Genomic DNA, 27,999 nt, shown 5'->3' with positions numbered 1-27,999 from the left:
CCCAATCAAGAAGCTATGTGATATCTGAGGGCTGAGATCTGTTCACTTAGAAGTTAAAATACTCAGCCACTGACAGACTTTACACTCGTCCCTACTGGTGAACTTACTAGCACTGAGACTGCTATAACGCGGTAACGTTTTCACTGAAATAGATTTTGACATCACCAAATATGTGGTTTAATAGCTACACGAGCTTCATATGAACTGACAACTAGCCAAAATACTATCGTAAATAATAATTAATTATAATTTTTAACTACGAATCAATTCTCAGGTATATATTGAAAACATTACTGAAGTACATTTGACTACATGTTTATTCATACAAACGGCAATTAGCTAATGTAATTGTTTACGAAACTCTGGGTGAAAAATGTTGCTGCTTATGTTCTCTGTTTGTACTGGATGTTATTCGTGGAACACTAGAAGCAGCACACTCTTGTAACTAACGAAAAAAGTTCTATCACGTCAAAATTAATACTACAGCTACAAAGCTTTCTTCGATTTCCCATAATGTATCTACGTCGTTTCTTTGTCATTGCTACATTTTGATTCCGTACAATCGACACCCATTACATCACCTCGTAATGTTAGACATACACTCACAATTGCTGTGTCCAGGCGTGTAGCCGCTGGTAACAAGTAAAATTAGTAAGCGAGGAATTCTGTTGAAGTAACTACCAGAAGAAGTTGCAGTTTTGTAGGATATGTGCTCAGGATTTGTGGACTACTTCATGTCTCACTGGTGAGATTTAGAAAGACGACAGATTGTGTAAAATTTCTATGACAGACTTCCTGTGTGTCATGTCGTCAGATAATACGAAATGAAGGCATTATTAAGTGAACTGGTGAATAGATGGCTACAAGAACAAAATGAAAAGAAAATTTTCTGTTGGTTTCATTACTTTCAGTTTACATATGTTGCCGTAATTTTGTTGCAGATCCATCTCCCTGTTGCAGATGACAATGAGCGTACCAGTATTTTTACTCCTGTTCGTCAACATGGCTAACCTGTGTGCAAATCTATTTATTGCTGCCGTGGTGAGTAAATAAATAAGTTATTTCCACGAAAAATCTTTCTTACAACCTGGTAATTTGGTCCAAATAACGAGGTGAAACAGAAGCTTAAGGTAATAGAGAATGCTTTCGATACAGGTTATTATAAAAGAAAGTGGAAAACCAGTTTTCCTTTGAGACATATTTGCACAATGGACAAAATTAACTTCCGTTAGTTTCCCGTCTTTTCAAACCGCTGGTGTCTTGGTATGAAAGGTAGAAAACCTTACTTCTTGTTTTTGAGTTTAATTTCTTTCTCCCTGCAATGAAAGAATTGTTGATGTGCTTTCTATGTACCCATATTGTCTGTTCCTAATTGTACTGTGTGGAAGAATCTCCTAATTATTGGGAAAAAGGTAGTGCTTCTAGTGTGATTTTCCGTATCCATTTTTGAACGATCTGTCTATCTTTGTGTGCAATCCGTCCATTTTAATTACAGCTACGATGCAGCTGAGTACTGCTGATATTCTGAGGCATCGCTGGAGGCAGTCACACATGGTATGTGCAATTTAGGCTCCTCTGGGCTAAAGATTTTCAGTTGCTAGGATCAGGCCCAACGTCATTCTCTCCCACACATTCGAAATACGGTGTACTTCGAACGCAGGTATCTTTTGAGTGTATTAACCAAGGCGAAATAACGAGTGTGAATCACAGTCTATTGAAGAATTCCTGACGTGTCACAGAATGTCTACTTAAATTACACTGGCCTCGTATGTCAGGCTGTCGGTAGATCATAATACGGACCATACACTGTGTCAGGCAAGCAGACCACTTTTATATTCCAGTTGGTTCATTACACTAAACATATATATATATATATATATATATATATATATATATATATATATATATATATATATATATATGCGTAAGTATATCGGTTAGTTACACTTAACTTATGCTAATACTGACATCAGAAAATATTTTTCTGTGAACTGAAAGTAGTACTTGTAAATCATCAAGAAGAAGATATTTACAGTGACACTTAGTATCTTAGTGATATTTAAGTACCAACAAAGCGTCATCAGTCAAAGAGTAGACTTAATGTTAAAAATGTAAAAGATTTCCCAAAAACCGTGAAAAAAATTTTTTCAATGAAGAAATATATTTCATGTTTTAACAGAAGGCCAATTATTCATTGCTTTAGAAGAGCACTTTTATCCGTATATCGTGATTTGCACTGAGATGTAAAATAGTCTCACTCCCAATATCTTTGAAATACGACGAGCATGGAGACGTGTACTCTTGCGCCTGACAGACGCATATAGAACAACACCGAGGCTGGTGAAACTTGGCTAACGACACCAGGTTTGCTGCCTATGGCGTAGCAGAAAGAAAGAGACGTGCACAATATTAGCTTAAAAGGAAAAAAGGAAAAAAAAATGTCTACATACTCCGTTTGGCCATCTGGTGCAAAGATATATTTTCATCTGGATTCCAGAAGGCAAAAGCCACAGGTTTGCTACACTACTGTACATTGCTGCATAACGCATTTTGTAAATTTATAATTCTGAACTACACTACTATGCAACATTACACTACACACTAGGCCACTACGCCACACTACTGTACTTAGTATCTGTATAGTTAGCCGCCAGCTCAATGGGCACCCCTTCAGAGGTGCAACTCAGAATTCACACGGGCTGCTGTGCCACCCAACGTGCACGGATTGAGAGACGACTGTCAGAGTCTCGGAAAATTCTTCGTGGTCTTCACCAAGGCTCGTCTCATACTACATTCGGAAGGTTGTTAAAGGAGGATGTTCTGTTGTGGTGCCTCCTCCTGTCGTAAAGTATGACCTCGTCTTGCTTGTCTCACCGCTACAGGTATTCATTTCATAAGCTGAGCTGCAAGTTCAGCTCATACCACAATTTTTCATTCTTTATTATTTTATAGACTATTGTATTACCAAAGACGTTCCTGTCTTGGTCTGTAACGTCTTGTCTAATGGTCCGTTTCCAGTAAGTAGCTGGGATATGGCCCACGTCCCGAGAGAAAGTGTATAGCCCCCTTGGTCAGATGAAAGTAAGATATTCTTCATCTTTCTTTTTGTTAGGAAGGAGCTAGTACGTTCTCCTCCCTGTTTATACTCTGTCCTAGATTTCCTGCCATTCTCTATCATTGCAAGCCTCTATTTCCTTATTCAGTGCGGTTCTTGTGCCCAGTACGTCCTTTACTCTAATCATATTTGCCTATTGAAGCTAATATTGTGCACCTCTCTTTCTTTCTGCTACGCCATAGGCAGAAAACCTCGTATCGTTAGCCAAGTTTCACCAGCCTCGGTGTTGTTCTATATGCGTCTGTCAGGCGCAAGGGTACACGTCTCTGTGCTCGCCGTAGCGTCTGTGCTGTCCTTATCTTTTTGCCCCTAGGAGCCCAACTCTCGACCGGTAGCCAACATTAGGAGTAAACATTGCCTTACAGTACGTTCTTACTGCATCTAGTGGCAGCTGAAAACATTTTTGGCCAAATGTTGGTATTTTGTTCAGGATTTAAATGCCTCTCTGGAAGACGATTTTTACACGTGCATGGATGTTTTGTTTTTCGTTAATGATTACATGAAGGTACCTACATACTTACGCATACTCGGCGGATTTCCCATTCCTAAAACCGTACTGCAAGGGGCTCATAACTACTACATGTGTATGATCCCTCAAGCGACGACACAGAACATTTTTCTGTACTTTGGCTAGAGCATTTACCAAAGATATATGGCTATAAGATTACAGCCCTCTTGGGTCTTTGTCTTCCCCTTCTTTAAGTATAATTATATTCGAGATACTCTAGATTCTGGGCACCAATCCCTGAATAAGACATTCGTTTAACAACGCTATCATGCACGTAGGAAACTGGTCCACTAGATGATACAACACTTCTGGCAGTATTTTATCTGGTCCTGGTGCTTTCTTCTTCTTTAACCTCGATATCACCAGCCTCACTTCCTCCTGGGCAAGTGGAATCTCAACACTGTTACTCATATACTGCTCTCGTAATTCAGAGCGAAGCTGCTGATGGTTCTCTGTGTCTTCCATCGTAGTATCGTTCGGCAACAGACTTCTGAGTGGATACTACTTTAATATCTACCAGTCCGTCGTCATCGTGCACTGGATCGTATCAGGGTTGATTGTACAGTGCTTAATCGAACCTTGTTTGTTCAAGTTTGTATGTAAATCCCAAAAAATTTGTTACCATTTGGTCCTTAACGTACACCTCCCATTTTACAGTATTCTTTTTTGTATTAGTTCTTCATATTGTTGTTTGACTATTCGACAGAGACTCAGCCTTCTTTGTCGTTCTGTTTCGCATGAGGATCTCTGGTAGTATCTTCGTGCCTGCCTTGCTCTGCATCTTAAAGACTGTAGGGTGGAACTCCAGGGAATTTAAAACCATGACGACTTCTTAATAAATAATGGGATCGCTTTCTCTTGTACCGTCTACAACGATCGCACCAATTCTCAGGCTTTGGCGTCAACATCAAAGCCAGTTCCGTGCAGTGGTTGTAGCTTCAATTCAGCCTTTAAAATTCCCAATTGGCTTTGGGTAGATTGTATAGCCGCTCGTACTCGATGCCAGCGTGTAAGTCATTACCTGTGTCTGTTATTGTGAATTAAATGAAATTATGGTCAGTGGTAAATTCATCACATACCTTCCAGTCTGCAGTCTGCCTTCGGTACCTGCGAGAGGGATTATATATTTGTTGCCTAGTCCGCAATATTTCGGAAAATAGACGGGTTGAGAGGCTTATTGATGATCTGAAGACCAATTTCTTGTATAGTGTTCTGAAGGCAGAGTCCTCATTCATCAGATACTCTACAATGCCATAATGTTCATTTCGCTCTTGCCTTCATTACGAAAACATGCTTGTCGTCTCAAATCAATATTGGTGTTGTTTTTAAATTTTCTGCATGTTATTTTAGCAACATGTATTCCGAAAAAACAATCGAGTGAAACCTAGCATCCTCCGTCCGTTCACGAAATACTGGCTTCCTTAATAACACCTTGACGTCCAGATGGCCACCTAATGAACAAAATACGAACGTAGTAATATAGGCACAGTTTTGTGTTTGGATTGGACAGTTAATGGCAAAGAGAACACAGCAAGTCAGTCTGAATTGGGAGAAATATTCAGATATAAATGTAACTTCGGGTTTACCCCGACCTAGTGTTATTAGATTTACGTTACATTTGAATGACATACAAGGAACTTCGGACAGACTCTCTTCGATTTTCTTCATACTTTTAGTATTTGGTGGTAATTGCTCAGATATTAGTTTCTCAATAGACTACGAATCAATTCTCAAGCACCTCGAAGAAAGATCAGAAAATTTCCGAGTGCTGCTTAGTACAAAACATATCTAGATTAGTAAGGAATTCGTCAGTGGTTGAGTGGGTAGCGTAAGTAATCTCACTTGGCGTAACTTTGCTTATATTCATTTTAATTCCACATTTATTAACAAATGTAAATGTAAATCAATACATGTTAAACCACATATTTTAATAAAAAAATTATTTTATTTTTAATTATTGGTCTATGGAAATAAACCATAATTTAATATAGACAATCAAAATTTATTTTTTAAATGAAAAAATAGAAGCATCAATGGTGCTGTTAAATCTCTACACATAAAAAATCTTTTATATTCTGTTTGATGTTCTGCTTTTTGTACCAAAATTTACAAATTTTTAACTTATTGTGAATACTCGCAGTTTCATGCAAAGTTTTATTCTACATCTACATCTACATACATACTCCGCTAGCCACCAAGTGGTGTGTGGGGTAGGGCACAATTCGCGCGAAAGTCATATTTCCACCAATTATTTTCTGCAAATTCTCATTGCTTTGTTCACAACTTTCGTGTGATACTACTGACCTGTAGACTACAGCTTCATCGGCAAACAGTCTAATTCCGCTGTCAATACCATCAACCTTATCGTTTATGTAAATCGTAAAAAGCAGCGGACCTATTACGCTGCCCTGGATCACACATGAAGTTACGCTTGTTTCTGTTGAAGTCACCCCATTCAGGATGACATACTGCTCTCTGTCTATTAGAAAACTTTCTGTCGAACCACATATGTCATCGGACAGACCGTAATCGCGCGCGTTTTGGAGCAAGCGACATTGTGGAACTGAGTCGAACGCCTTTCGAGAGTCGAGAAATATGGCATCAGCCTGGGAGCCGGAATCTAGAGCCCGTTGTATCAAGCACAAAGAGGGCCAGCTGTGTCTCGCATGACTGCTGTTTCCTAAAACCGTGCTGGTTTCTGCAGATGAGCTTCTCAGAGTCTAGAAAGGTCGTTATGTCTGGATACAAAATATGTTCCATGATTCTACAACAAATCGACGTCAGTGAAATAGGCCGGTAATTTCTGCATCCGATTTTCTACCCGTTTTATAGATTGCTATGACCTGGGCCTTCTTCCTGTCCCTTGGAACTTTCCACCGTTCCAATGATATCTGATAGATGATGGATAAGAATGGTGCTATATGTGTAGCATAGTCAACATATAATCTTACGGGGATACCGTCTGGGCCAGATGACTTCCTGGCATCTAAGGATCTTAACTGTTTTACAATCCCAGATACACTAAACACTATGTCAGCCATTCTTGCGTTTGTTCAATAATTGAAAGGGAAGATGGCGCAGCAGTCCTCTACCGTATACGAGTTTTTGAAAGCTAGGTTTAGAATTTCGGCCTTCTGTTTATCATCATCAGTTACATTACCCGTACTGTCAGCAAGAGAAGGTATTGAATTATTTGTGGCGCTCATAGATTTTACGTACGACCAAAATTTTTTGAGTTTATTTTTAGAGTCTGCAGATAAAATATTGCCTTCAAATTCGTTAAAAGAATCTCTCATTGACGTTTTGACAGCTGCTTTCACTTCGCATAAATTTCGTTTGTCAGCGGAGCAGTGACTACACACTATTTTGACATTTTTAACGTTCTTTGTTCATTGTATCAAAGATCGCCCTTATAAACATGTAGCTTGTGGCAGAGATTTCTTTACTTTGAATATTTTCTCCTCATCTCCCCTTGCTTTCAACGTCCCGCGAATAGGAGAGCTCTGGTTGTCACTCATGTATGGAGTACTTCACGCTCTGGCGTTAGGCGGCTGAAGTCGTGCGTTGCGAGTGACAAACAACCCGATGTGAACTACGGTTTTAAAGCTTCAGTGTTGTAACATCATAAGTGCGTACAATCAGAATTATGCTCAAAGTTTTCGCGCGGGACCGGTTTCTGGAGCAGATGTCTTGCAGATGTGCTTTCTTCTCCACATAATATGAGGCCAAGTTGGTGATGTTTCCTTATTATCCTCATATTTCACACATTTGTACTCAGAATGATGACAAGTAAATCACTTTACGTTCATATTACACATTCATATTGAATGTGGCTACATTCTGACTATTTACAAGCTTTTTCAGGTCAAAATTAGTAATCATCACCGACTTTTTTCCTTGTGCTTTCGACCCCCGTCGACTCAAGGTCGGCATGGTTATTAACAAATTTGGCACGGTTAGTTCAAGAAGTGGCGGCACACTTTTCCTGTCACCAAGCCATTATCCCCTCCCCCATGCTGCCCCCTCCCCCTGTGACGAAATTTGTGTACGCCATACGCCTGCATTTAGTGTTATTCCCGTGAAAGTGAGCGAAAGTTCTTTAAATGTTTGCGAATCGTGTAACTCAGGCTGGACTAGGGCACCAGCCCGGTGTTCACCTAGTAGGACGTGAGAAACACCCTAAAAACCACACCCAGACTGGTCAGCACATCAAACCTCATCGTTAATCGATATGGCGCCGGCGCACCTATTTTTCCCGGAGCCGGCGCCTTACCTCGAACCCATCAGATTTGACATATTACATAAATAGAAATTCCTCTTCTGAATAGAAGGTGGTGTCAAACGAGAAACCGGTTCAGTTTGTTTTCTGTCACAGTTACATCGTTGGGTAGGTCAACAAAAACTTTGGTTACACCATTGTGCATATCCTTTTGGGTTAAACTCAATCTCAGTGTGAAAATATGAATGTCGTCTTTAAATTTGGTGTTACAATTACGGGCATTATTTTGCTTTTCAATTGTAATGGGATATCTACATGAAATAATTCATGTTCTGTCATGCCCCACTTACACTTCTTCAGTAGTCGTCTAAAATCTGGTGGTAGATTATAACTACATATGAATCTTATAGCATATTTTATGATCATGATAATTTTCCTTTCTTAAATATGATTTACTACACTATATTATAAGACTTCATTGTTTGAAATTACGTCCCGGCGGAGGTTAGAGTCCTCCCTCGGGCATGGGTGTGTGTGTGTTTGTCCTTAGGCTAATTTAGGTTAAGTAGTGTGTAAGATTAGGGACTGATGACCTTAGCAGTTAAGTCCAATAATATTTCAAACACATTTGAACATTTTCTTTGAAATTACAAAAAAAAAAGTGGTAACTTACTGATGTGGCTAAACTATGTTGTTTTAAGAGTTCAGGAATTTCCTTTTCAAATTCTCATCATTATTGATATGAAACTTCTGAAGTTATCACCCCCATTATATTTCCCTTACCGCATGATATATTTGTCGTTGGTGTAGCAACGCTACACCGGCACAAATTAGTAGGTTGTGCCTCTTTTTTTTTTTAAAAAAAAAAAGTGAGACCACTTTACTAACATTATTTACCACTTTTTCTGTCGTTGTATTTTTTTTTTAGATTTTGTTTTATGGCAGTTTATACCTCATTGGCCTTACGTATACAACTGTGTACTGCTTCGTAGAGAACCCATTATGTGTGTATATGTTTTTTTATTACCTCCACAGGGTAATAAGTTACTATACACTTGCTAACACAGTTATGTTTGTCGTATTGACAGCTGTTCCAGAGAGACGAAAACGTTTCAAAAGCACTAAAAGCGGTTATGACGATACCTCCCGTCCTCTACGAAACTGGAATGTACTGCATATTTGGCCACGTCTTAACCGATAAGGTAGGTGGTCTGTATTACTGTCAACGGTGCCGAAGTATTACCTTGTTACTATCGTAGCTCGTGCTTCTTTCATTTCATATTAAGTGTGAAAAAAGACCGAATTATCCATAAAAATTAAGGTATTTCAGGACTTCGTATGCTGTCACATCTGTGCAAGGGAATGATATAGAATGTGAAACTAAACTAAGCATCAGGAGTTCTTGTCAGTATTAGCTTCTACGAGTTATAATTATTCATCTTAATTAAGAGATGTAATTATAACATCCTCATTTAAAATAAAGCCAGTTCGGATGAAACGGCTGAACGTATTTCAGATGGAGACTATAACTGGTATCTGTCATTTTGCCTCTCACTTTTGCTTCCGGTAAGCGCGACTTACGTCTAGATTGAAATTTTCCTCCTGCCAATGTCTCCAGTTACTGGGATTCAACTACGAATTCTCTGAAAAAAGACCCTGGACGTATTACAGTTTAAAAGTACTCAGACTTTGGTCTCACAATAAGTGTCCGCCTCCGTAGCTGATCGGTAAGCACCTACGTCTGCCTTGCGACGGGCCACGGTTCAACGCCCAGTACTGTCAAGGATTTGTCATTGATGGAACGGTGCACTCTATCTCGTAAGGCCAACAGAGAAGCTACTTGAATGAGAGGTAGCGGCTAAAAGGTGTGGAAAACTCACAAAAGCTGAGAGAGCAGTTTGCCGTTGCCACCTCCTTCCATACCGATGGCGCTGAGCAGAGGATAACATGGCGGCCGATCAGCATCGAGTGGTCCTCTGGGCATGATAGCACACTTCTGTGATTCGTATTCGAAGCACACAGCGCTACGTTTATTCTTCTGTGATTATTACAATTTCAAAGCTTTTTTTTCTTCTGGAGAATTAATCGCAGTTTTGAAGCAAAAGGGTGCAATCAATTTTCAACGCCTAAGACTTGCGAAAGCCAGGGGCTCCGCAATGTCTTCAATCTCAGGAGGGCTTCTGTGGAATTTAGAAAAGAAAGAGGGCGTCACCCTACTTCTGCGAGGTAATGAGTGAGGCGAGTTCACACGCATCTAATGGAAGAGCTCTGGGTATAGTCGGCAGGTTTCCCAGCACGATGTACATTTGCGACGTCTCATTAGTTCTACTTGTTTCATGTGACTAGGGTATTGAAATCCATCCGACTACATCTCGAAATTTCGGCTTCTCTGTGATTCACTTTGAAATTACAATATGATCCGAAGTGATAATTTATTGTATTCCTTCCAAGATATGACTTCATTACCACATAAACGTTGCATTTTGCTGAAGATACTTTTCTTTCTCTGTGCAAAACTGAGATTTATGTCTTCATTACTTTAGTTGTCTTGTGATATTTTACTAGGTAAACAAAATTCTTCTAATGTCAACAGTTCTTTCTGTATCCAAGCATTTCATTTACAGACCTCAAAATTATCATAGAAATATTTTCTTCTTGACTCTTATCTATGTCTGATTATTTTCTATATTTCATTCCAATTTAGTTGTAGATACTACTACACAGATCGTCAAAATAACAAACTACACTCCTGTACTTCTAGCACAGCACTTCTTAATGCACGATTCATCTCTCCTTGTACACTACAGTTTTATAAATAATTCTACAAATGTAATAAAAATTATTTTGATTATCCTGATGACCCCACAGAGATGTCAGAATTTGTTCTTGAGTACCTGCCTTATTTCATTTAAAGTATCTGGACACCTTATGGTGGACATTAATATGGCGTGAGTCCATCCTTCGCTTTCATGAAGCGTTGAACTGTACTGGGGGTGCTTACAATGAGGTTCCTGAACGCCTTTGGAGGAATAGCAGCCTATTCTTCCTTAAGAGCGGAAACCAGGGAAGTTAGCCATGTATGATGCTGGGGTATGGAGTGAAGTCGAAGTGGTAACTCACCCCAAAGGAGTTTCACTGGTTTCACGTCCGAACTCTGGACACGCAGTCCATTTCAGGAATGTTATTCTCCACAAACCATTGCCACACAGATGCTTCATTATGACAGGAAGCAGTCATGCTCCGAACTGTTTCTCGATATATGCAGTAGACAGTGCTACAAAATGTGTTCATAGCCTTCCGCATTTAGTATTTTCTTAATCTCAATAAGGGGACCACACCCTAACCGTCAAAACACCTCAACCATAACACTATCTGCTTTGTACTTCATTGCTGGCGTTACACATGTTGGTAGGTAACATTCAACAGCATTCGCCAGTCCCATAATCATCCCATCAGATTGCCACAGGATATAGCGCATTTCAACACTCCAGTCACTCGTTTCCATTTGTCGAATGTCCAGTGGCGTCGTTCTTTACGCTATCTCGAGCGGTGCTCACCACTGACTGCAGAAACCATCATCATCTCCTTCCAAGGACTAGGTGTTGTAGTCACCTGTTCCGGTCTCTATCACCCTCAATACGTCTCTTATGAGGCCTAACCAAGTTCTCTCCTTTCAATCAGCCTATAATACATTACCGTCTTTGGCAATCTGTATTCTGTCATGCTATCATTATGATTATTCTATTTTATGATGTTCTCTTCTACCTTGTCCTGAACTGTAAAGATTTTTAAAACTATACTTATTGTTTCATTACTTATTTCATCCACTTTGTTACAGCCTTAAATATCTCATGAATTTCATCTCTGCTGCATATATTCGCGATTTTTCCTTTTTGTTACAGTCCACGATCTGGAAGCTTATACAAGCCTAGGTAAAGCCATAACTTTATAGAATTTCCTTTGAGATTATTTTCTTGTGTTTAGTCCCAAAGTTCTTCCAGTTGTTCTGAAAATTGTCTGATATTCATTAACCTTCTTCTCTCTGTAGTTTTCGGTGTTAAAACTAATATCACATCCCAGATAACTCAAATGGGATACTTGTTTTGAAATTTTTTCGTTTATTATTGTCTTCGACCTGACTAGACTCATTCTTTTGAAACGCATTGCCATTGTCTTACTTGTATATTAGCTATATTTTAATATATTGCGGTTTGGCTCAATCTATGTACCACTCTTAGTAAAAAAATTTGTATTTCTTGCGTAATGATCTTGTCATGAGCTATGTTTTAATTTCTAACTGTATTCCATTATAGCTAGGTCGTCAATATACAAATTAAATAAAGTAGGTGAAAAACTGCCCGCTTTTCCATCGCTTTGATTGATTAAAATATCATTTACAAACCTGAACTTACAGCTATTTTTGTATTTATACATACTCTTTACGGTATTAATAAGGAAACCTTTTATTTCCAGTATTTTCCACAACATGTATCTGTTTTATTATCTTATGAAAGGCTTTGTTATGCTCAATAAATGCACAGGCATTTCTCAGTTATATTTCTGGTGTTTTTCATTAGTTTGTCTTATTATAAATATATTATCATTACAGAAAGATCAATTTCTGAAGCCTGACTGTTCTTCTGAGATTATTGCATCAGTAACAGTGTATAATCTTTGACTAAAAGTTTTCACAGAAATTTAATATCCTGTATTTAGTAAAGTTATTCTTAGATAATTTCCTGTCTTTCCTATCGAATTTTTAAAATACAAGAAATAATTATAGTTGAGTTCCAATCTTCAGATTCAGAAGAGTTCTTCCAGTACATATTTGAAAAATGGAGAAAACCAAATTCTAAATTGGTTTCTCCATATTACACTCCTGGAAATGGAAAAAAGAACACATTGACACCGGTGTGTCAGACCCACCATACTTGCTCCGGACAGTGCGAGAGGGCTCTACAAGCAATGATCACACGCACGGCACAGCGGACACACCAGGAACCGCGGTGTTGGCCGTCGAATGGCGCTAGCTGCGCAGCATTTGTGCACCGCCGCCGTCAGTGTCAGCCAGTTTGCCGTGGCATACGGAGCTCCATCGCAGTCTTTACCACTGGTAGCATGCCGCGACAGCGTGGACGTGAACCGTATGTGCAGTTGACGGACTTTGAGCGAGGGCGTATAGTGGGCATGCGGGAGGCCGGGTGGACGTACCGCCGAATTGATCAACACGTGGGGCGTGAGGTCTCCACAGTACATCGATGTTGTCGCCAGTGGTCGGCGGAAGGTGCACGTGCCCGTCGACCTGGGACCGGACCGCAGCGACGCACGGATGCACGCCAAGACCGTAGGATCCTACGCAGTGCCGTAGGGGACCGCACCGCCACTTCCCAGCAAATTAGGGACACTGTTGCTCCTGGGGTATCGGCGAGGACCATTCGCAACCGCCTCCATGAAGCTGGGCTACGGTCCCGCACACCGTTAGGCCGTCTTCCGCTCACGCCCCAACATCGTGCAGCCCGACTCCAGTGGTGTCGCGACAGGCGTGAATGGAGGGACGAATGGAGACGTGTCGTCTTCAGCGATGAGAGTCGCTTCTGCCTTGGTGCCAATGATGGTCGTATGCGTGTTTGGCGCCGTGCAGGTGAGCGCCACAATCAGGACTTCATACGACCGAGGCACACAGGGCCAACACCCGGCATCATGGTGTGGGGAGCGATCTCCTACACTGGCCGTACACCACTGGTGATCGTCGAGGGGACACTGAATAGTGCACGGTACATCCAAACCGTCATCGAACCCATCGTTCTACCATTCCTAGACCGGCAAGGGAACTTGCTGTTCCAACAGGACAATGCACGTCCGCATGTATCCCGTGCCACCCAACGTGCTCTAGAAGGTGTAAGTCAACTACCCTGGCCAGCAAGATCTCCGGATCTGTCCCCCATTGAGCATGTTTGGGACTGGATGAAGCGTCGTCTCACGCGGTCTGCACGTCCAGCACGAACGCTGGTCCAACTGAGGCGACAGGTGGAAATGGCATGGCAAGCCGTTCCACAGGACTACATCCAGCATCTCTACGATCGTCTCCATGGGAGAATAGCAGCCTGCATTGCTGCGAAAGGTGGATATACACTGTACTAGTGCCGACATTGTGCATGCTCTGTTGCCTGTGTCTATGTGCCTGTGGTTCTGTCAGTGTGATCATGTGATGTATCTGACCCCAGGAATGTGTCAATAAAGTTTCCCCTTCCTGGGACAATGAATTCACGGTGTTCCTATTTCAATTTCCAGGAGTGTATATTAATTCCATATGAGCCAGCAGGTTTTCTATTTTATGTTACATTTAAGGTCACTTTTAATTATTTTATGTCTATTTCAACTACAGAGTTATTATCAATTTTTCAGAATAACTTTCTTTACTATTTGCATCATACAACAAATTTCTGTAATGGTGTATCCATTGATTTCATGTTATTATATTAATGTTTGCAGTATCTTTTTCCACTTATTCATTTGTTTCATTAGTTTAAAAGCTATACTCCGTCTTCCGTGAATTTTATGTACCAAATTAGCAATGAAGATTCTCCAGGATTCACTGTGGTACTATTTTAGGAAATTTTATGTTTTATTTATTTTGTAATTACCTATTTTCCTGGATTGATTTGATCATGATTGTAAATGAGTACTTTACGCAGTCAGCTTTTTTTTTAATTTGGTAGCTGTTGCTATATCCTGTATTTTGAGGCCCCTTCTCTGGTCTTATACTTTATATTTCCTTACTGACTCATTAGATATTTTCAGCATTGCTGATTTTAATCTTTTAAATGCTTCTACAATAATGTTTTTAGTTTCAACCATTTGCAATTCCTGTGAGAGAATTTGTTGATATAAGTCCCTTACACTTTCTTCCTGTAGAAGATGAAATTCATATTTCAAGTTTTGGCTTTGGATTTTCTTTCACATATGACAACTTTCGAAGGCACTAGAAAACGATCAGAGCCGACATCATTACCTCTAAATACATGAGTATCTCGAATTAGATCACTTATTTTCTATTATCTATTACACAGTCAATACTGAGCATGAACATCTTGCATTCCAGTTTTATTTGTTTATCTCTTCCATTCTGAAGAAAGTATGTGTTATTTTCATGTGAATAAATTTAGCAAAATCTCTTAGCGGCTTGTCATTTTGGTTTCAAGTAATTTCACCAAATGTGCCTACTGCTCCTACTATTAGTAACTTTCCAGTTCTTGTGCCTCCTACTATAAACAAATTTCAGTTTTATTATATAATTAGTTACGTGTTTTTGCAGCTCTTCATAAAATATTTCAGTATCTTCGCATTTTCATTTCATCAGCTGCATATACGCCTGTAACACATTTCATTTCATCAGCTGCATATACGCCTATAACACATAAATCCCCCCCCCCCCCCCCCATGAACCATGGACCTTGCCGTTGGTGGGGAGGCTTGCGTGCCTCAATGATACACATAGCCGTACCGTAGGTGCAACCAAAATGGAGGGGTATCTGTTGAGAGGCCAGATAAACGTGTGGTTCCTGAAGAGGGGCAGCAGCCTTTTCAGTAGTTGCAGCGGCAACAGTCTGGATGATTGACTGATCTGGCCTTGTAACATTAACCAAAACGGCCTTGCTGTTGTGGTACTGCGAACAGCTGAAAGCAAGGGAAAACTACAGCCGTAATTTTTCCCGAGGGCATGCAGCTTTACTGTATGGTTAAATGACGATGGCGACTTCTTGGGTAAAATTTTACGGAGGGCGGGGACTACTCAAGAGGATGTCGTTATCAGGAGAAAGAAAACTGGCATTCTACGGATCGGAGCGTGGAATGTCAGATCCCTTAATGGGGCAGGTAGGTTAGAAAATTTAAAAAGGGAAATGGTTAGGTTAAAGTTAGATATAGTGGGAATTAGTAAAGTTCAGTGGCAGGAGGAACAAGACTTCTGGTCAGGTGAATACAGGATTATAAATACAAAATCAAATAGGGGTGATGCAGGAGCAGGTTTCATAATAAATAAAAAAATAGGAGTGTAGGTAAGCTACTACAAACAGCATAGTGAACGTATTATAGTGGCCAAGATAGACACGAAGCCCATGCCTACTACAGTAGTACAAGTTTACATTCCAACTAGCTCTGCAGATGACGAAAAAATTGAAGAAATGTATGACGAGATAAAATAAATTATTCAGGTAGTGAAGGGAGACGAAAATTTAATAGTCATGGGTGACTGGAATTCGACAGTAGGAAAAGGGAGAGAAGGAAACATAGTAGGTGAATATGGATTGGGGCTAAAAAATGAAAGAGGAAGCCGTCTCTTACAATTTTGCACAGAGTATAACTTAAACATAGCTAACACTTGGTTCAAGAATCATAAAAGAAGGGTATATACATGGAAGAATCCTGGAGATACTAAAAGGTATCAGATCGATTATATAATGGTAAGACAGAGATTTAGGAACCAGGTTTAAAATTGTATGACATTTCCAGGGGCAGATGTGGACTCTGACCACAATCTATTGGTTATGAACTGTAGATTAAAACTGAAGAAATTGCAAAAAGGTGGGAATTTAAGGAGATGGGACCTGGATAAACTGACTAAACCAGAGGTTGTACAGAGTTTCAGGGAGAGCATAAGGGAACAATTGACAGGAATGGGGGAAAGAAATACAGTAGAAGACGAATGGGTACCTCTGAGGGATGAAGTAGTGAAGGCAGCAGAGGATCAAGTAGGTAAAAAGACGAGGGCTAGTAGAAATCCTTGGGTAACAGAAGAAATATTGAATTTAATTGATGAAAGGAGAAAATATAAAAATACGGTAAATGAAGCAGGCAAAAAGGAATACAAACGTCTCAAAAATGAGATCGACAGGAAATGTAAAATGGCTAAGCAGGGATGGCTAGAGGACAAATGTAAGGATGTAGAGGCTTATCTCACTAGGGGTAAGATAGATACAGCCTACAGGAAAATTAAAGAGACCTTTGGAGAAAAGAGAGCCACTTGTATGAATATCAAGAGATGGAAACCCAGTTCTAAGCAAAGAGGGGAAAGCAGAAAGGTGGAAGGATTATATAGAGGATCTATACACGGGCGATGTACTTGAGGACAATATTATGGGAATGGAAGAGGATGTAGATGAAGATGAAATGGGAGATACGATACTGCGTGAAGACTTTGACAGAGCACTGAAAGACCTGAGTGGAAACAAGGCCCCGGGAGTAGACAACATTCCATTAGAACTACTGGCGGCCTTGGGAGAGCCATTCCTGACAAAACTCTACCATCTGGTGAGCAAGATGTACGAGACAGGCGAAATACCCTTAGACTTCAAGAAGAATATAATAATTCCAATCCCAAAGAAAGCATTTGTTGACAAATGTGAAAATTACCGAACTATCAGTTTAATAAGTCACAGCTGCAAAATACTAACACGAATTATTTACAGACGAATGGAAAAACTGGTAGAAGCCGACCTCGGGGAAGATCAGTTTGGATTCCGTAGAAATGTTTTAGAAGCTAGATTAAGAAAAGGCAAACCGACTTTTCTAGCATTTGTAGACTTAGAGAAAGCTTTTGACAATGTTGATTGGAATACCCTGTTTCTAATTCTAAAGGTGGCAGGGGTAAAATACAGGGAGCGAAAGGCTATTTACAATTTGTACAGAAACCAGATGGCAGTTATGAGTCGAGGGGCATGAAAGGGAAGCAGTGGTTGGGAAGGGATTGAGACAGGGTTGTAGCCTCTCCCCAATGTTATTCAATCTGTATATTAAGCAAGCAGTAAAGGAAAGAAAAGAAAAATTTGGAGTAGGTATTAAAATCCAGGGAGAAGAAATAAAAACTTTGAGGTTCGCCGATGACGTTGTAATTCTGTCAGAGACAGCAAAGGACTTGGAAGAGCGGTTGAACGGAATGGACAGTGTCTTGAAAGGAAGATATAAGATGAACATCAACAAAAGCAAAACGAGGATAATGGAATGTAGTCGAATTAAGTTGGGTGATGCTGAGGGAATTAGATTAGGAAATGAGACACTTAAAGTAGTAAAGGAGTTTTGCTATTTGGGGAGCAAAATAACTGATGATGGTCGAAGTAGAGAGGATATAAAATGTAGACTGGCAATGGCAAGGAAAGCGTTTCTGAAGAAGAGAAATTTGTTAACAGCGAGTATAGATTTAAGTGTCAGGAAGTCGTTTCTGAAAGTATTTGTATGGAGTGTAGCCATGTATGGAAGTGAAACATGGACAATAAATAGTTTGGACAAGAAGAGAATAGAAACTTTCGAAATGTGGTGCTACAGAAGAATGTTGAAGATTAGATGGGTAGATCACATAACTAATGAGGAAGTATTGTATAGGATTGGGGAGAAGAGACGTTTGTGGCACAACTTGACTAGAAGAAGGGATCGGTTGGTAGGACATGTCCTGAAGCATCATGGGATCACAAATTTATTATTGGAGGGCAGCGTGGAGGGTAAAAATCGTAGAGGGAGACCAAGAGATGAATACACTAAGCAGATTCAGAAGGATGTAGGTTGCAGTAGGTACTGGGAGATGAAGGAGCTTGCACAGGATAGATTAGCATGGAGAGCTGCATCAAACTAGTCTCAGGACTGAAGACCACAACAACAACAACAACATATAAATGTCGTGAATGAATTCTGAGTTTAGCAGCTACTAACCTTTAATTTATGTAGCCATAAAAATATGTCTTTCTTTCCATTTTTTATCTATAAGAACGCCTATTCCACTCACTGCTCATTTCGTTTGTTCACCTCCACTGTAAATTAATGTGTAACTGTTTAAATCTTTTTTTCCTCCTTGTTTCTTCTTTGTGTGTTTTATTTCAGCAATGTTCATATTTCATTCTTTAAAGTTTTCTGTAAGCTCTAACCCCATTGTATTAAAACATCGTCTTACGTTCCATGTACCTAAAGATAATATATCTTTAACACCAACTTGTTTCTCTTCATCATGGCCTTGTGGTCGTGTTTGACTACTATCCACCTATTCGTTTAGAGACTTAGTTGTTTCTTTTATATGCATGGGTAGCTGGCCCATCGTATAACTCCACCCAGGAAGACCGGATTTTAAATCATATTACCTTCTCCTAGCTACAACGCCAACCAGGGCTTAGGACATCTACGTCGCCTACACTTTCTTTTAATTAAATACCAGCAGAAACAGTTGCTCCTTCTGCCCTTCGAGACATTGTGGGGAGCGCTTGGTTCCACGTTGCTTTGTCGACCTTTGGAGTCTTCGCCGTGACCCTTGCGAGGGACTGTCAAATGTTACTATCACCTGGGTCCTGTGAACCAATATTTTTAAAAAGATGTTAATCCTCTCTCTCCTACTTTCTTAAACGGGCTTGGGACAACAGAAATGTGTTAATTATGAGCAACTGCTCGACCACTATGTAAAGTTCCGTTTTTATTGGTGCAATTGTCCTCCGTAAAAAAAAACTCAATAAATGAAAAATCATTTTAGAGTCTTTTCTTGCCGAAATAATGTTACCTAATATGGTTAATACCATTGCAATTATGTTTTTATACGAGTAAATCATGCACAAACAAATCTTTCAACATACGAAGTGTATGGTCTATTAAAAGAAAACTGTTTGTCTCTATTTAACCATGCAAACTGCAAGTAGTTCATAATACGCCACAACTTACCTCTGCATCGTTGTTTCAGTTTACATCTCCAGTTTGTTTTAATATGGTGCAAAATCGTCTTTCGATTGCATTACATAGTACGTGCGTACTTTAGAAGGTGAGACTGACTTTAAATAGAAAACGGTGTAGTACAGTACAGCCTTTGAAAACCGTCATGTTCAAATGGGAATCCTAGACACAGGCTCAATATCTTTTAAGTCTTCACTCTTGTATTAAACCTTCAGTGTTGCAAAAAATGCGACGTGACGTTAAACAATGGACATATACAGTATTTTGGAGGGTCAGAATGAAATGTCAGCATGATAAAAAAAATACTATTCCCCTATTTGCTAATTAAAACAGGTGAACTGTTAAACAGTTAAGAAAAAGCGTCGCTATCGACGGAACATTATGAATAGTAATTTTGTATCCCCGTCCATCCTCCGATTCCGAATAAGTCCTTGGGTTCCAGGCAATGGTAAGAGTTAACAGTTCTCAAACCTTACCCCACTACCTATACTGTCAGGACACATTAACCAATATGTTGGTCCACTGGTGGTCATAAAGCTTGGAATTCCACCTTCAGTTAGCGCATCTCTTCGGATCGTCTTGTGTACACGTGTAAGTTTTAGATCAGTGAAACATATGATTTGGTTTGGATTGTTTACTGAAGGAATAATTTTATAGACTCTGCGTTGTTTCTTCATCGACAGTCTTTTGTCTTAGACTGTGAGTAGGCCGAATGATTTACAAGTATATATGCATGTGCATCTCATTGGGTTTCAGTGATGGTCTATAACAGGGTGCCTCATAGGACATCACATAAGATTCGTGTTCTCAGTAATAACAACAACAACAATAATAATAAAACCCTATACGTTCTGATACGAAATTGGAAATGGCAACGGTATATTCGTGTGGAATGAGACTCCACAAAGCAACAATGGCTGCTTGAGAATCGTTATGAACTAACTGATAACAAACAAATTTCCAAACAAGTTTGATGAGTGACATGTGAGACTGTGGTACCAGTCGTTATCTGAAGAAGACTTCCAAATTCATCGCAATACATAGCAGGGTATTTTTCTTCTAACATATGATTGGAGGGGTGACTCTGGTTGTGAATGCCTGATAGAAGTATTGCTGTATAGTCTGCTTTCAACAGAAACAATCAAGTTTACATATTGGATCACAACTGACGTTTATCCCATACGCCACTCAGCGACGCTGGCTACTAGATTACACTTACAGTGATACATTTGTGCGGTCATCACTACCAGTGTGTGCTGTCAGTTTGAAGAGGCACTCGTTCGACAGAATGACACTGTCACTCGATTCAATCGATCATTTGCCTGGATGCGTAAATTTCGGAAATATTGGGGTATTTCTGCTCCGATCCATACACGAACCAGGTGACACTTTATGATACCAACAAATGCCTTTAGAAGCACTAACATGACAAAAATTTGACCGTATAGTCGTTGCAAAAATCGTAAAGTGAACTGAAGTTAAGGAAACGGTGTGTAGGGCCTCCGCACTGTGGTTCTGTAATTATGACTACTGTCATTTGAGATACTAGCGTCTAGCTCAGTGGTCCCCAACCTAGGGGTAATTACCCTCTGAGGGTAAAATCTAATTTTCTGAGTCGTAAAAACGAAAAGGTTCAGTTATGTTTGTCGAGAAACAGACTTATTTTTAAAAGATCGTTACTATTATCATTATTTGGTAAGACTGCAAATCTGGTCACATAAGTTACCAAGTTACCAATAATTACCTTTTTCCCAAATACTAGCATCAACATATGACACAGTGTGGTGAAGGCTAGAGTTATGAAACGAGTGTATGAACATCATGTTTCTCACATAGTCCATCCACTCGAAATACACTTTGCACCAAGCATTTAGGATAGCAAAAGTGAGACAAATACATTACATATGCTTAAATATCTCTTGAAAAGGTCTATTCGCAAAGGTAGGTATTTTCTGAAACAGAACGGGAATTGCCTCATTATTCACATTGCAACAATAAACGAATAAAATGACTGTGCAAAACAGCGGTAAGCATCTACTATACTAGTATGGCTACCGCATTGCTGTAGGGCCCACACAGTGTTAACTGTTATTACTATTATTATTGTGAAATATCAAGTCCAACAAAAGAATGGCCTCCTAAAGTCTTCCAATTTCTGCCATTTCAAAAACAAGGTGTCCAGCAGAAATCAAAGGATTTACAGAGTATGGTGGCACACATTTTAATTTGGCCGATTTCAAAGGGCTTGTAGGTTGTGGATGATACAAAAGTTGGTAGGAAGAGGAGTGGTGCAAAGGAATCACGTTTTGAACAAGTGTCTGCCCTCAATGTGGATAGTTAACTTTCTTTTCTGGGATGTAGTTGTAGATGGCACCCAAGATCCACTGAGAATTGTTTCGCTATTCTAAAACAGAAGCTTGTTAGAAATAAGCAGTAACCTTTGTCTCATTAACTCATTACATTGTGATTCATTTCAGTCTGACGTTTAGTTAGGCACTAATGTTGGTGATGTTGGAGGGGGGGGGGAATATATCTGATTGCACTCAGGGGTAATTGTCTCAGAATTTGGAAAACACTAGTCTAGCTTATAACACTGCAACTGGATTTACGTAGCTTGTGCAATCAAATACCAATTTTAGTTTATTACGTACTATGCCCCAACAGAACAAATTGTTCTGTCATCGAAAAGCCACGTATAACACTTACGTCCGCTACTGCTACTGTTAGGCCATAACCTTAAAGTTGGAGACAGCTCTATCTTGTTAAAGAAATTATGGTATAAAGCAACAGTGCAGTGTTACTGTCTGAAAGCAATTTAGTTGTGTTGACTGTGATATACCTAACGGAGGTGGCTTATCGAAAGTGAAAGTCAGAATTACGTAAATATTTAATCAGAAGCAAACAATAATTTACCTATCCACACTATTCAAATGATGATAAAAACGGTCGCCAGCCTAATTAGATATAAGAATAAGTAACATTATTTTTCAAGAAATTGAAAATAAGTACAGTGGGCAAACACAGCCTATACTTTGTCACACGAGAATGCAATGAATTCTGGAACTTGCATATGTTCACGTTAAGGCTGGAGCTGACAGAGCAGAACAAACTATTTGCATAAATGTAACAGATAACGATACACTCTATTACCTTCAGGACTTAGTCAAAATGGATGGTCAGAATAACGTTACTACTGATATTCACTGTAGAATCATAAATTGGACGTAAGTTCAGTATTACTTTTCAAACATATTCCTGTCTGACATGAAATATGGATATGGTTCAGAGCAAAATTAGTTATTATGCATAGATTAAGTATCTTACTACTAAACACCTTTCTACTTAGAATGACCAACAAATTACTTCTCACTGTCTTTTGAATAAAGAAGTTACTGTTTTCATAGATAGTGGTCTTTCTATCAATCATTATCTAGCTTGAGGACAATAGACAGACTGTGGATCCTGTTACATCATTAATATGCACTTTCAATACTCAAGAGGGACAAGCACTTAAAAAACATGATAATATAACTTTCCACAAATGCAATTCACGACTTTCACTGCAGTGAGACACTATGTTGACATATTTGTTAGAAACTGACTCACCTTTTACAATTTACACAGGCAGCACTATGATCATTAACTAAGGAAAACTTTATAAGCCTTCGTTCTAAGAACTTTTAATTTTTAGAAGTAACAGCAAATGTTTACTAAGAAGAACATTTCAAGCCAAACTTTAGTAATATTTACTTTTGGAACTAAACTCAAGATGGTTTATTGCTTGTTTTTATTACCACAGTCTTCTACTTTCAAGTCAATGATTAAATAGGTAACTTTGAAAGTCCACAAAACTTTAAATTGGACAATTTCAATCACTGGGAAGCTTTCAAAAAGTTACATATACTACCTCCCACAATTTTACCAAATCCACAGTAAATCTGAATACTCTCTTCTCACCAAATATCACACAACATTATTTAATTAACTGTTTGGCTTTGAGGCTATCATTTTTCCACAACAAGGACACTAGGTAATCATAGTTCAAATGGAGAGGAACTTGAGAGCTGTTGTGATAGGGAAAAAATCAAGTTAGGTACAACTATAAGTTACCTTATATTTGAGTACACGATAACATCCACTGAACTGATCCTTCACAGTACATTACTATAGTTCTTCTGTTCCATTACAGTGATTGCGCAATGTAGTGGCGAGTGCATGTTGGTACGTGAATTTGCAATTAGAAATGCTGGACTCTGTCGTTTCTTGGTGGCGATGATAGATACCAATTCCAGAATAGTTTCAGCTCTTTATCCATCCATCCGAGGCTTTGGCACGTTGAGAAACGGCACGAAACTCCTCTCTCGGCACCAGCACAATACACCACTTTTACATGAGTAGTTGACAGTTTTGTAGCTTGTCCCCTACCGAATCTTGGTTCCACCTTTCTATCCATGCCCACCACGTTTTGCGCGCGCTACACGCTTCCGTTCCCGAGGGGAGCCACAACACCTTTTACATACAAATAACTAAGAACCCTAAGTGAAGGTCAGCAGTTTACATAACAGCAACCAAACATATTAAATAAAACAGAATATTTGCACATATTGAGATTTCTACAAAAAAAATTACTTAAATAAAATTATTCAGCCTCAAAGATAACCAAAGAGATGATGTGAGAAAGAAAAAAAAAACATCATTTGCTCATATTGTGCATATTACAGAGATTGCACTTCATTACAATATCGCATTAATCATACACTTATTACAGAAGTTCAGCGATGGGATGTTGAACAAAACAGAAAGCGAAATAAATCAACAAAGAGTATGTAGTGTGTAAGCTATGGTGTTACAAGCTGTTACACCAACTCGTTCAATGCGGCTGAAGCGAAGAAGTTGAAGTACACTTTTAAGAAAGAACTTTTCATTTGATTGGGAAGGTATTATGTCTCGCATGGAAGTTCTTGCACTCCGTAACACTCAAATTTCCGTGTTTCAGAGCGAGAAGCTGATGCAGTCGGCATTCAGCTGTGGCTGGACAGAGAGCGACGTCCGCTTCAGACGCAGCCTGCTGCTCTTCATGACGGCGACGGAGCGACCGGTCGAGATCACAGTGGGCAAGACGACCAAGCTGTCTAAGGGGACGCTGCTCCAGGTCAGTATTGATCCATCTCCCAACAGCCGGGAAATAACATCTCTGTATTGTGTGGAATCTCCATCAATAAACTGACAATAACCGTACTGGCTTAGTGAAAAATTTTGTTCAAAATGGTTGAAATGGCTCTGAGCACTATCCGACTTAACTTCTGAGGTCATCAATCGCCTGGAACCTAGAAATAATTAAACCTAAGTAACCTAAGGACATCACACACATCCATGCCCGAGGCAGGATTCGAACCTGCGACCGTAGCGGTCGTTCGGTTCCAGAATGTAGCGCCTAGAACCGCACGGCCACCCCGGCCTGCAAAAATGTTGTATCCGTCTCTAATTACCTACAGTTCTTTCTCAGTTAAAAAAGTGAACGTGCTTCGTGGGACGAGTGGCACCCAAACATCAACACATAGGTGTTGAAATCTTGATCAAAGGAACAACATTTTTCTATTCTGTTGTTGTTCTATGAATAGTTTAGGGGGGCCAGGAGAGACAGTCTGTTGTTGGGAAGATCATTCTCGTCATGGCCATCTCAAAGACATATTCACTGCAGTGAACTTACCACGTATCCACCATTTCAAACAGCAGTCATTTCACGCAGCGTAAATTGGCTTTCTGGACGCAATGTCCTACTCAGACGCCAAGGGCAGCTGTCACGTAGCAGAAGTGCGGTACTTTTATTTATTTTTAAAGTTCCGTACCTCCACTGGCAGCAACGCTTGTAGTAAGATTTTGTTGTTCCCCTGCCAGGCTGTCTGTTAAGTTCAGATTCCCTCCGGAATGTATCAAACTGAAATTTCTATGAAATACTTAGGTTTATGGTTTCTTGGTGGTGTAAAGAATTTAAGCTTCTAGGTCAACACAGTCAGAAGATACGGCCATGTATGTAACATTTTTTGATAGTCACAAATTCACTGATCAAAACACAAGTTAATTAAAGACTTCAGCTGCCAGTGGGCATTGATTTATATCAATGGGGGAAGTTGAAAACTTGTGCTGCAGCTTGATTCGAACCCAGGCCTCCTGCTAAATTGGCAGATACGCTTTGCCACTACGCCATCCGAACACAGTTGGTACCGCAACTGGACGTACTACCCTATCACACCTCACGTCAGACCTAAATTCGCAACTTATACGACACACTACTTACGTATTTCTCCTGCTCATTAGGCTCATTAATAGCGGCATCTCACCGATTCCACTAAGAGGTCGAGAAGATTAGTGTACACCTGTACTGAATGGATCATCGCCTTAATTAGACATGTGCTGTCTGTTCTTTTGCACATGCCCGAAAGAAGAAGCACGACATATATAACGCATCAAACCAACTGGGTACTTCCAGTTGACCTAGAATTATGAAATTGGCGTGAAGCAGGGTTTCAGAGCACCAGTCAAGGAAAAAAGTCCGAAAACTGATAATTTTTTAGTTTTACCACACAAAAAAATATTTTCTGTCTATCTGTTCGCCACTTAAAACTACTTGAAACTTGTGCGAAATACTAAGATCCACGGTCTCTTGGTGACGTGAAAAATGTAAGCTTCTAAGTCACTGTAGGCAAAAGGTACCGCACTTTCTGTCACATGTTTTGATACTCACGAACTAACTCATCGAAACCTTTAGAGGAACTGTCTATACAAATAATTAAATTTTACGGAATCCTCAGAGCGCGTCTCCTACTCGAACTTGTCCGATATTCGTTTACTGAAATGGAATGAGGCTAATTGTCCATATATTCACCTCACAAGTTTCTAGAAATCAGAATCATCTATTAGCATTCACAATCACACATTAACATTAATTATTTCAACGCCTTTCCATTATTTCGTTTGCGGTCATCACAAATATATTAATATCCGGCAGCTGTAGCATAAATAAATTATAACTTCGCATTTCGAGCTCACATCCAAAACTGAGGCCTACTTCAAACCTGGATACCCGCTTCACGGGGCTGCGTGTTCCTGGTGGTGGGTAATTTTTACGTAAGATATGTAACGTTTCCACACTTTTCAATGAAACATTTTTGGTCAAATGTAATATAAAAGTACTTTGTTCTACAAACACGGCTGATGTCAGGCTAGCAAAAACTAGAGGCTGACGGCTAGGGTTCAAATGACCGTTACCGAAAATGCAATGCATGTTCCTACAATTAAAGAGGAACTGATTGGAGAAGTTCTGATTTTAGGTGATGAGTTCTATCTGACGGCACGTTAGTCTCATGTGAAGTTTCAGTTCGGAATAGTACCCATTATATAGAGGTACTTGATAACCAATTATATCATTGTGTGATAATGTGCTGTATAACTGTATGAAAACTGTCGATTTTATTTCTGTAATGTGACCAGTTTTTAATCACCCTATTTTTGCAGATAGATGAGGCAATCGTAACAATAAGTATTAAGAACTGTTTTATTTACGTTAGTTTTCATTATCGTATGAAATTAACCTTTTACTTAACCTTCCATTGAAAAAATAAAAACTAAATTATCAAAATGTTATTTGCTTTCTTCCACAGGTGCTAAACGGAACGTATGGGCTGTTGAACATGCTTTATCATTTCCACAGCAGTCTGTGAAGGATTGGCAGTCTAACACACACTGAGAAAATACAGTCCATGTTGTGAGAATATCATGCGAACCATAATTTGTTCAAATATTGTAGACAACTGATATAACATACATTTAGTAGCATGTGTATTAAACATTTAAATTCATTAAGAAATGAATTACAAATAAAGGTGTATTTTTACCAATGTGAGAAATTAAATTTATTCTACAGAGTATTTACAATTCCTTCACCTTCACTAAACTGTTTCTCACTTTTCCCTTGCCTACAGTGGATTAAGATACAAGACTGAGGATGAACAGATTCTAAATTTCCTTCATAATGTCATTTACATTTAAATTGGTGATATCATTGTAACGACGTTGATGGCGATCCTTCCTCGGTGTTCTTTTGGTACTAATGAAAAGTAAAAGGCGTAAGACACCACACAAACTAATAAGCCTTTGGCAGCTCTAATAATGATTTGATGTGTTCGACACTGAGCTTCACGAGTTTCACACTTACCGCTCTTCCTCATTGTAATAAAACACTTGACTGTTCACTCTACAAACACTTTTCAGCCATCAAAAAACAATGCCCACACTTCGTAAAGGAAGAAGTAAACTTTTCTCAAATTCCACAAAAATAGTTCCGTGCGACACTTTACCAACGCAGTACACGCCACTCATCTAGGATGTCAGCACTGAGTCTCCCTTAGACCTTGTGCAGCCACCCATACGAAAAACGAGTCGCTGCTCATTTTGCGG

The 27,999-nt window shown here is 39.5% G+C and overlaps 1 protein-coding gene across 1 annotated transcript; it reads left to right on the top strand.

Annotated features, from left to right (window-relative positions):
* Positions 1-944: 944 nt before the first annotated feature.
* LOC126237053 (odorant receptor 2a-like) lies at positions 945-27,318 on the top strand. Its single transcript, XM_049946834.1, has 4 exons — positions 945-1,041; positions 8,931-9,044; positions 24,539-24,694; positions 27,204-27,318. Exons 1-4 carry the CDS (start codon positions 961-963, stop codon positions 27,261-27,263), a joined length of 411 nt encoding a protein of 136 aa, XP_049802791.1. The 5' UTR covers positions 945-960; the 3' UTR covers positions 27,264-27,318.
* Positions 27,319-27,999: the final 681 nt, after the last annotated feature.

The sequence above is a fragment of the Schistocerca nitens genome, chromosome 1 (assembly GCF_023898315.1).
Source record: "Schistocerca nitens isolate TAMUIC-IGC-003100 chromosome 1, iqSchNite1.1, whole genome shotgun sequence".
Lineage (NCBI taxonomy): Eukaryota > Metazoa > Arthropoda > Insecta > Orthoptera > Acrididae > Schistocerca > Schistocerca nitens.
The sequence above is the reverse complement of the archived record's forward strand: the minus strand, read 5'-3'. Positions and strand labels throughout refer to the sequence as shown.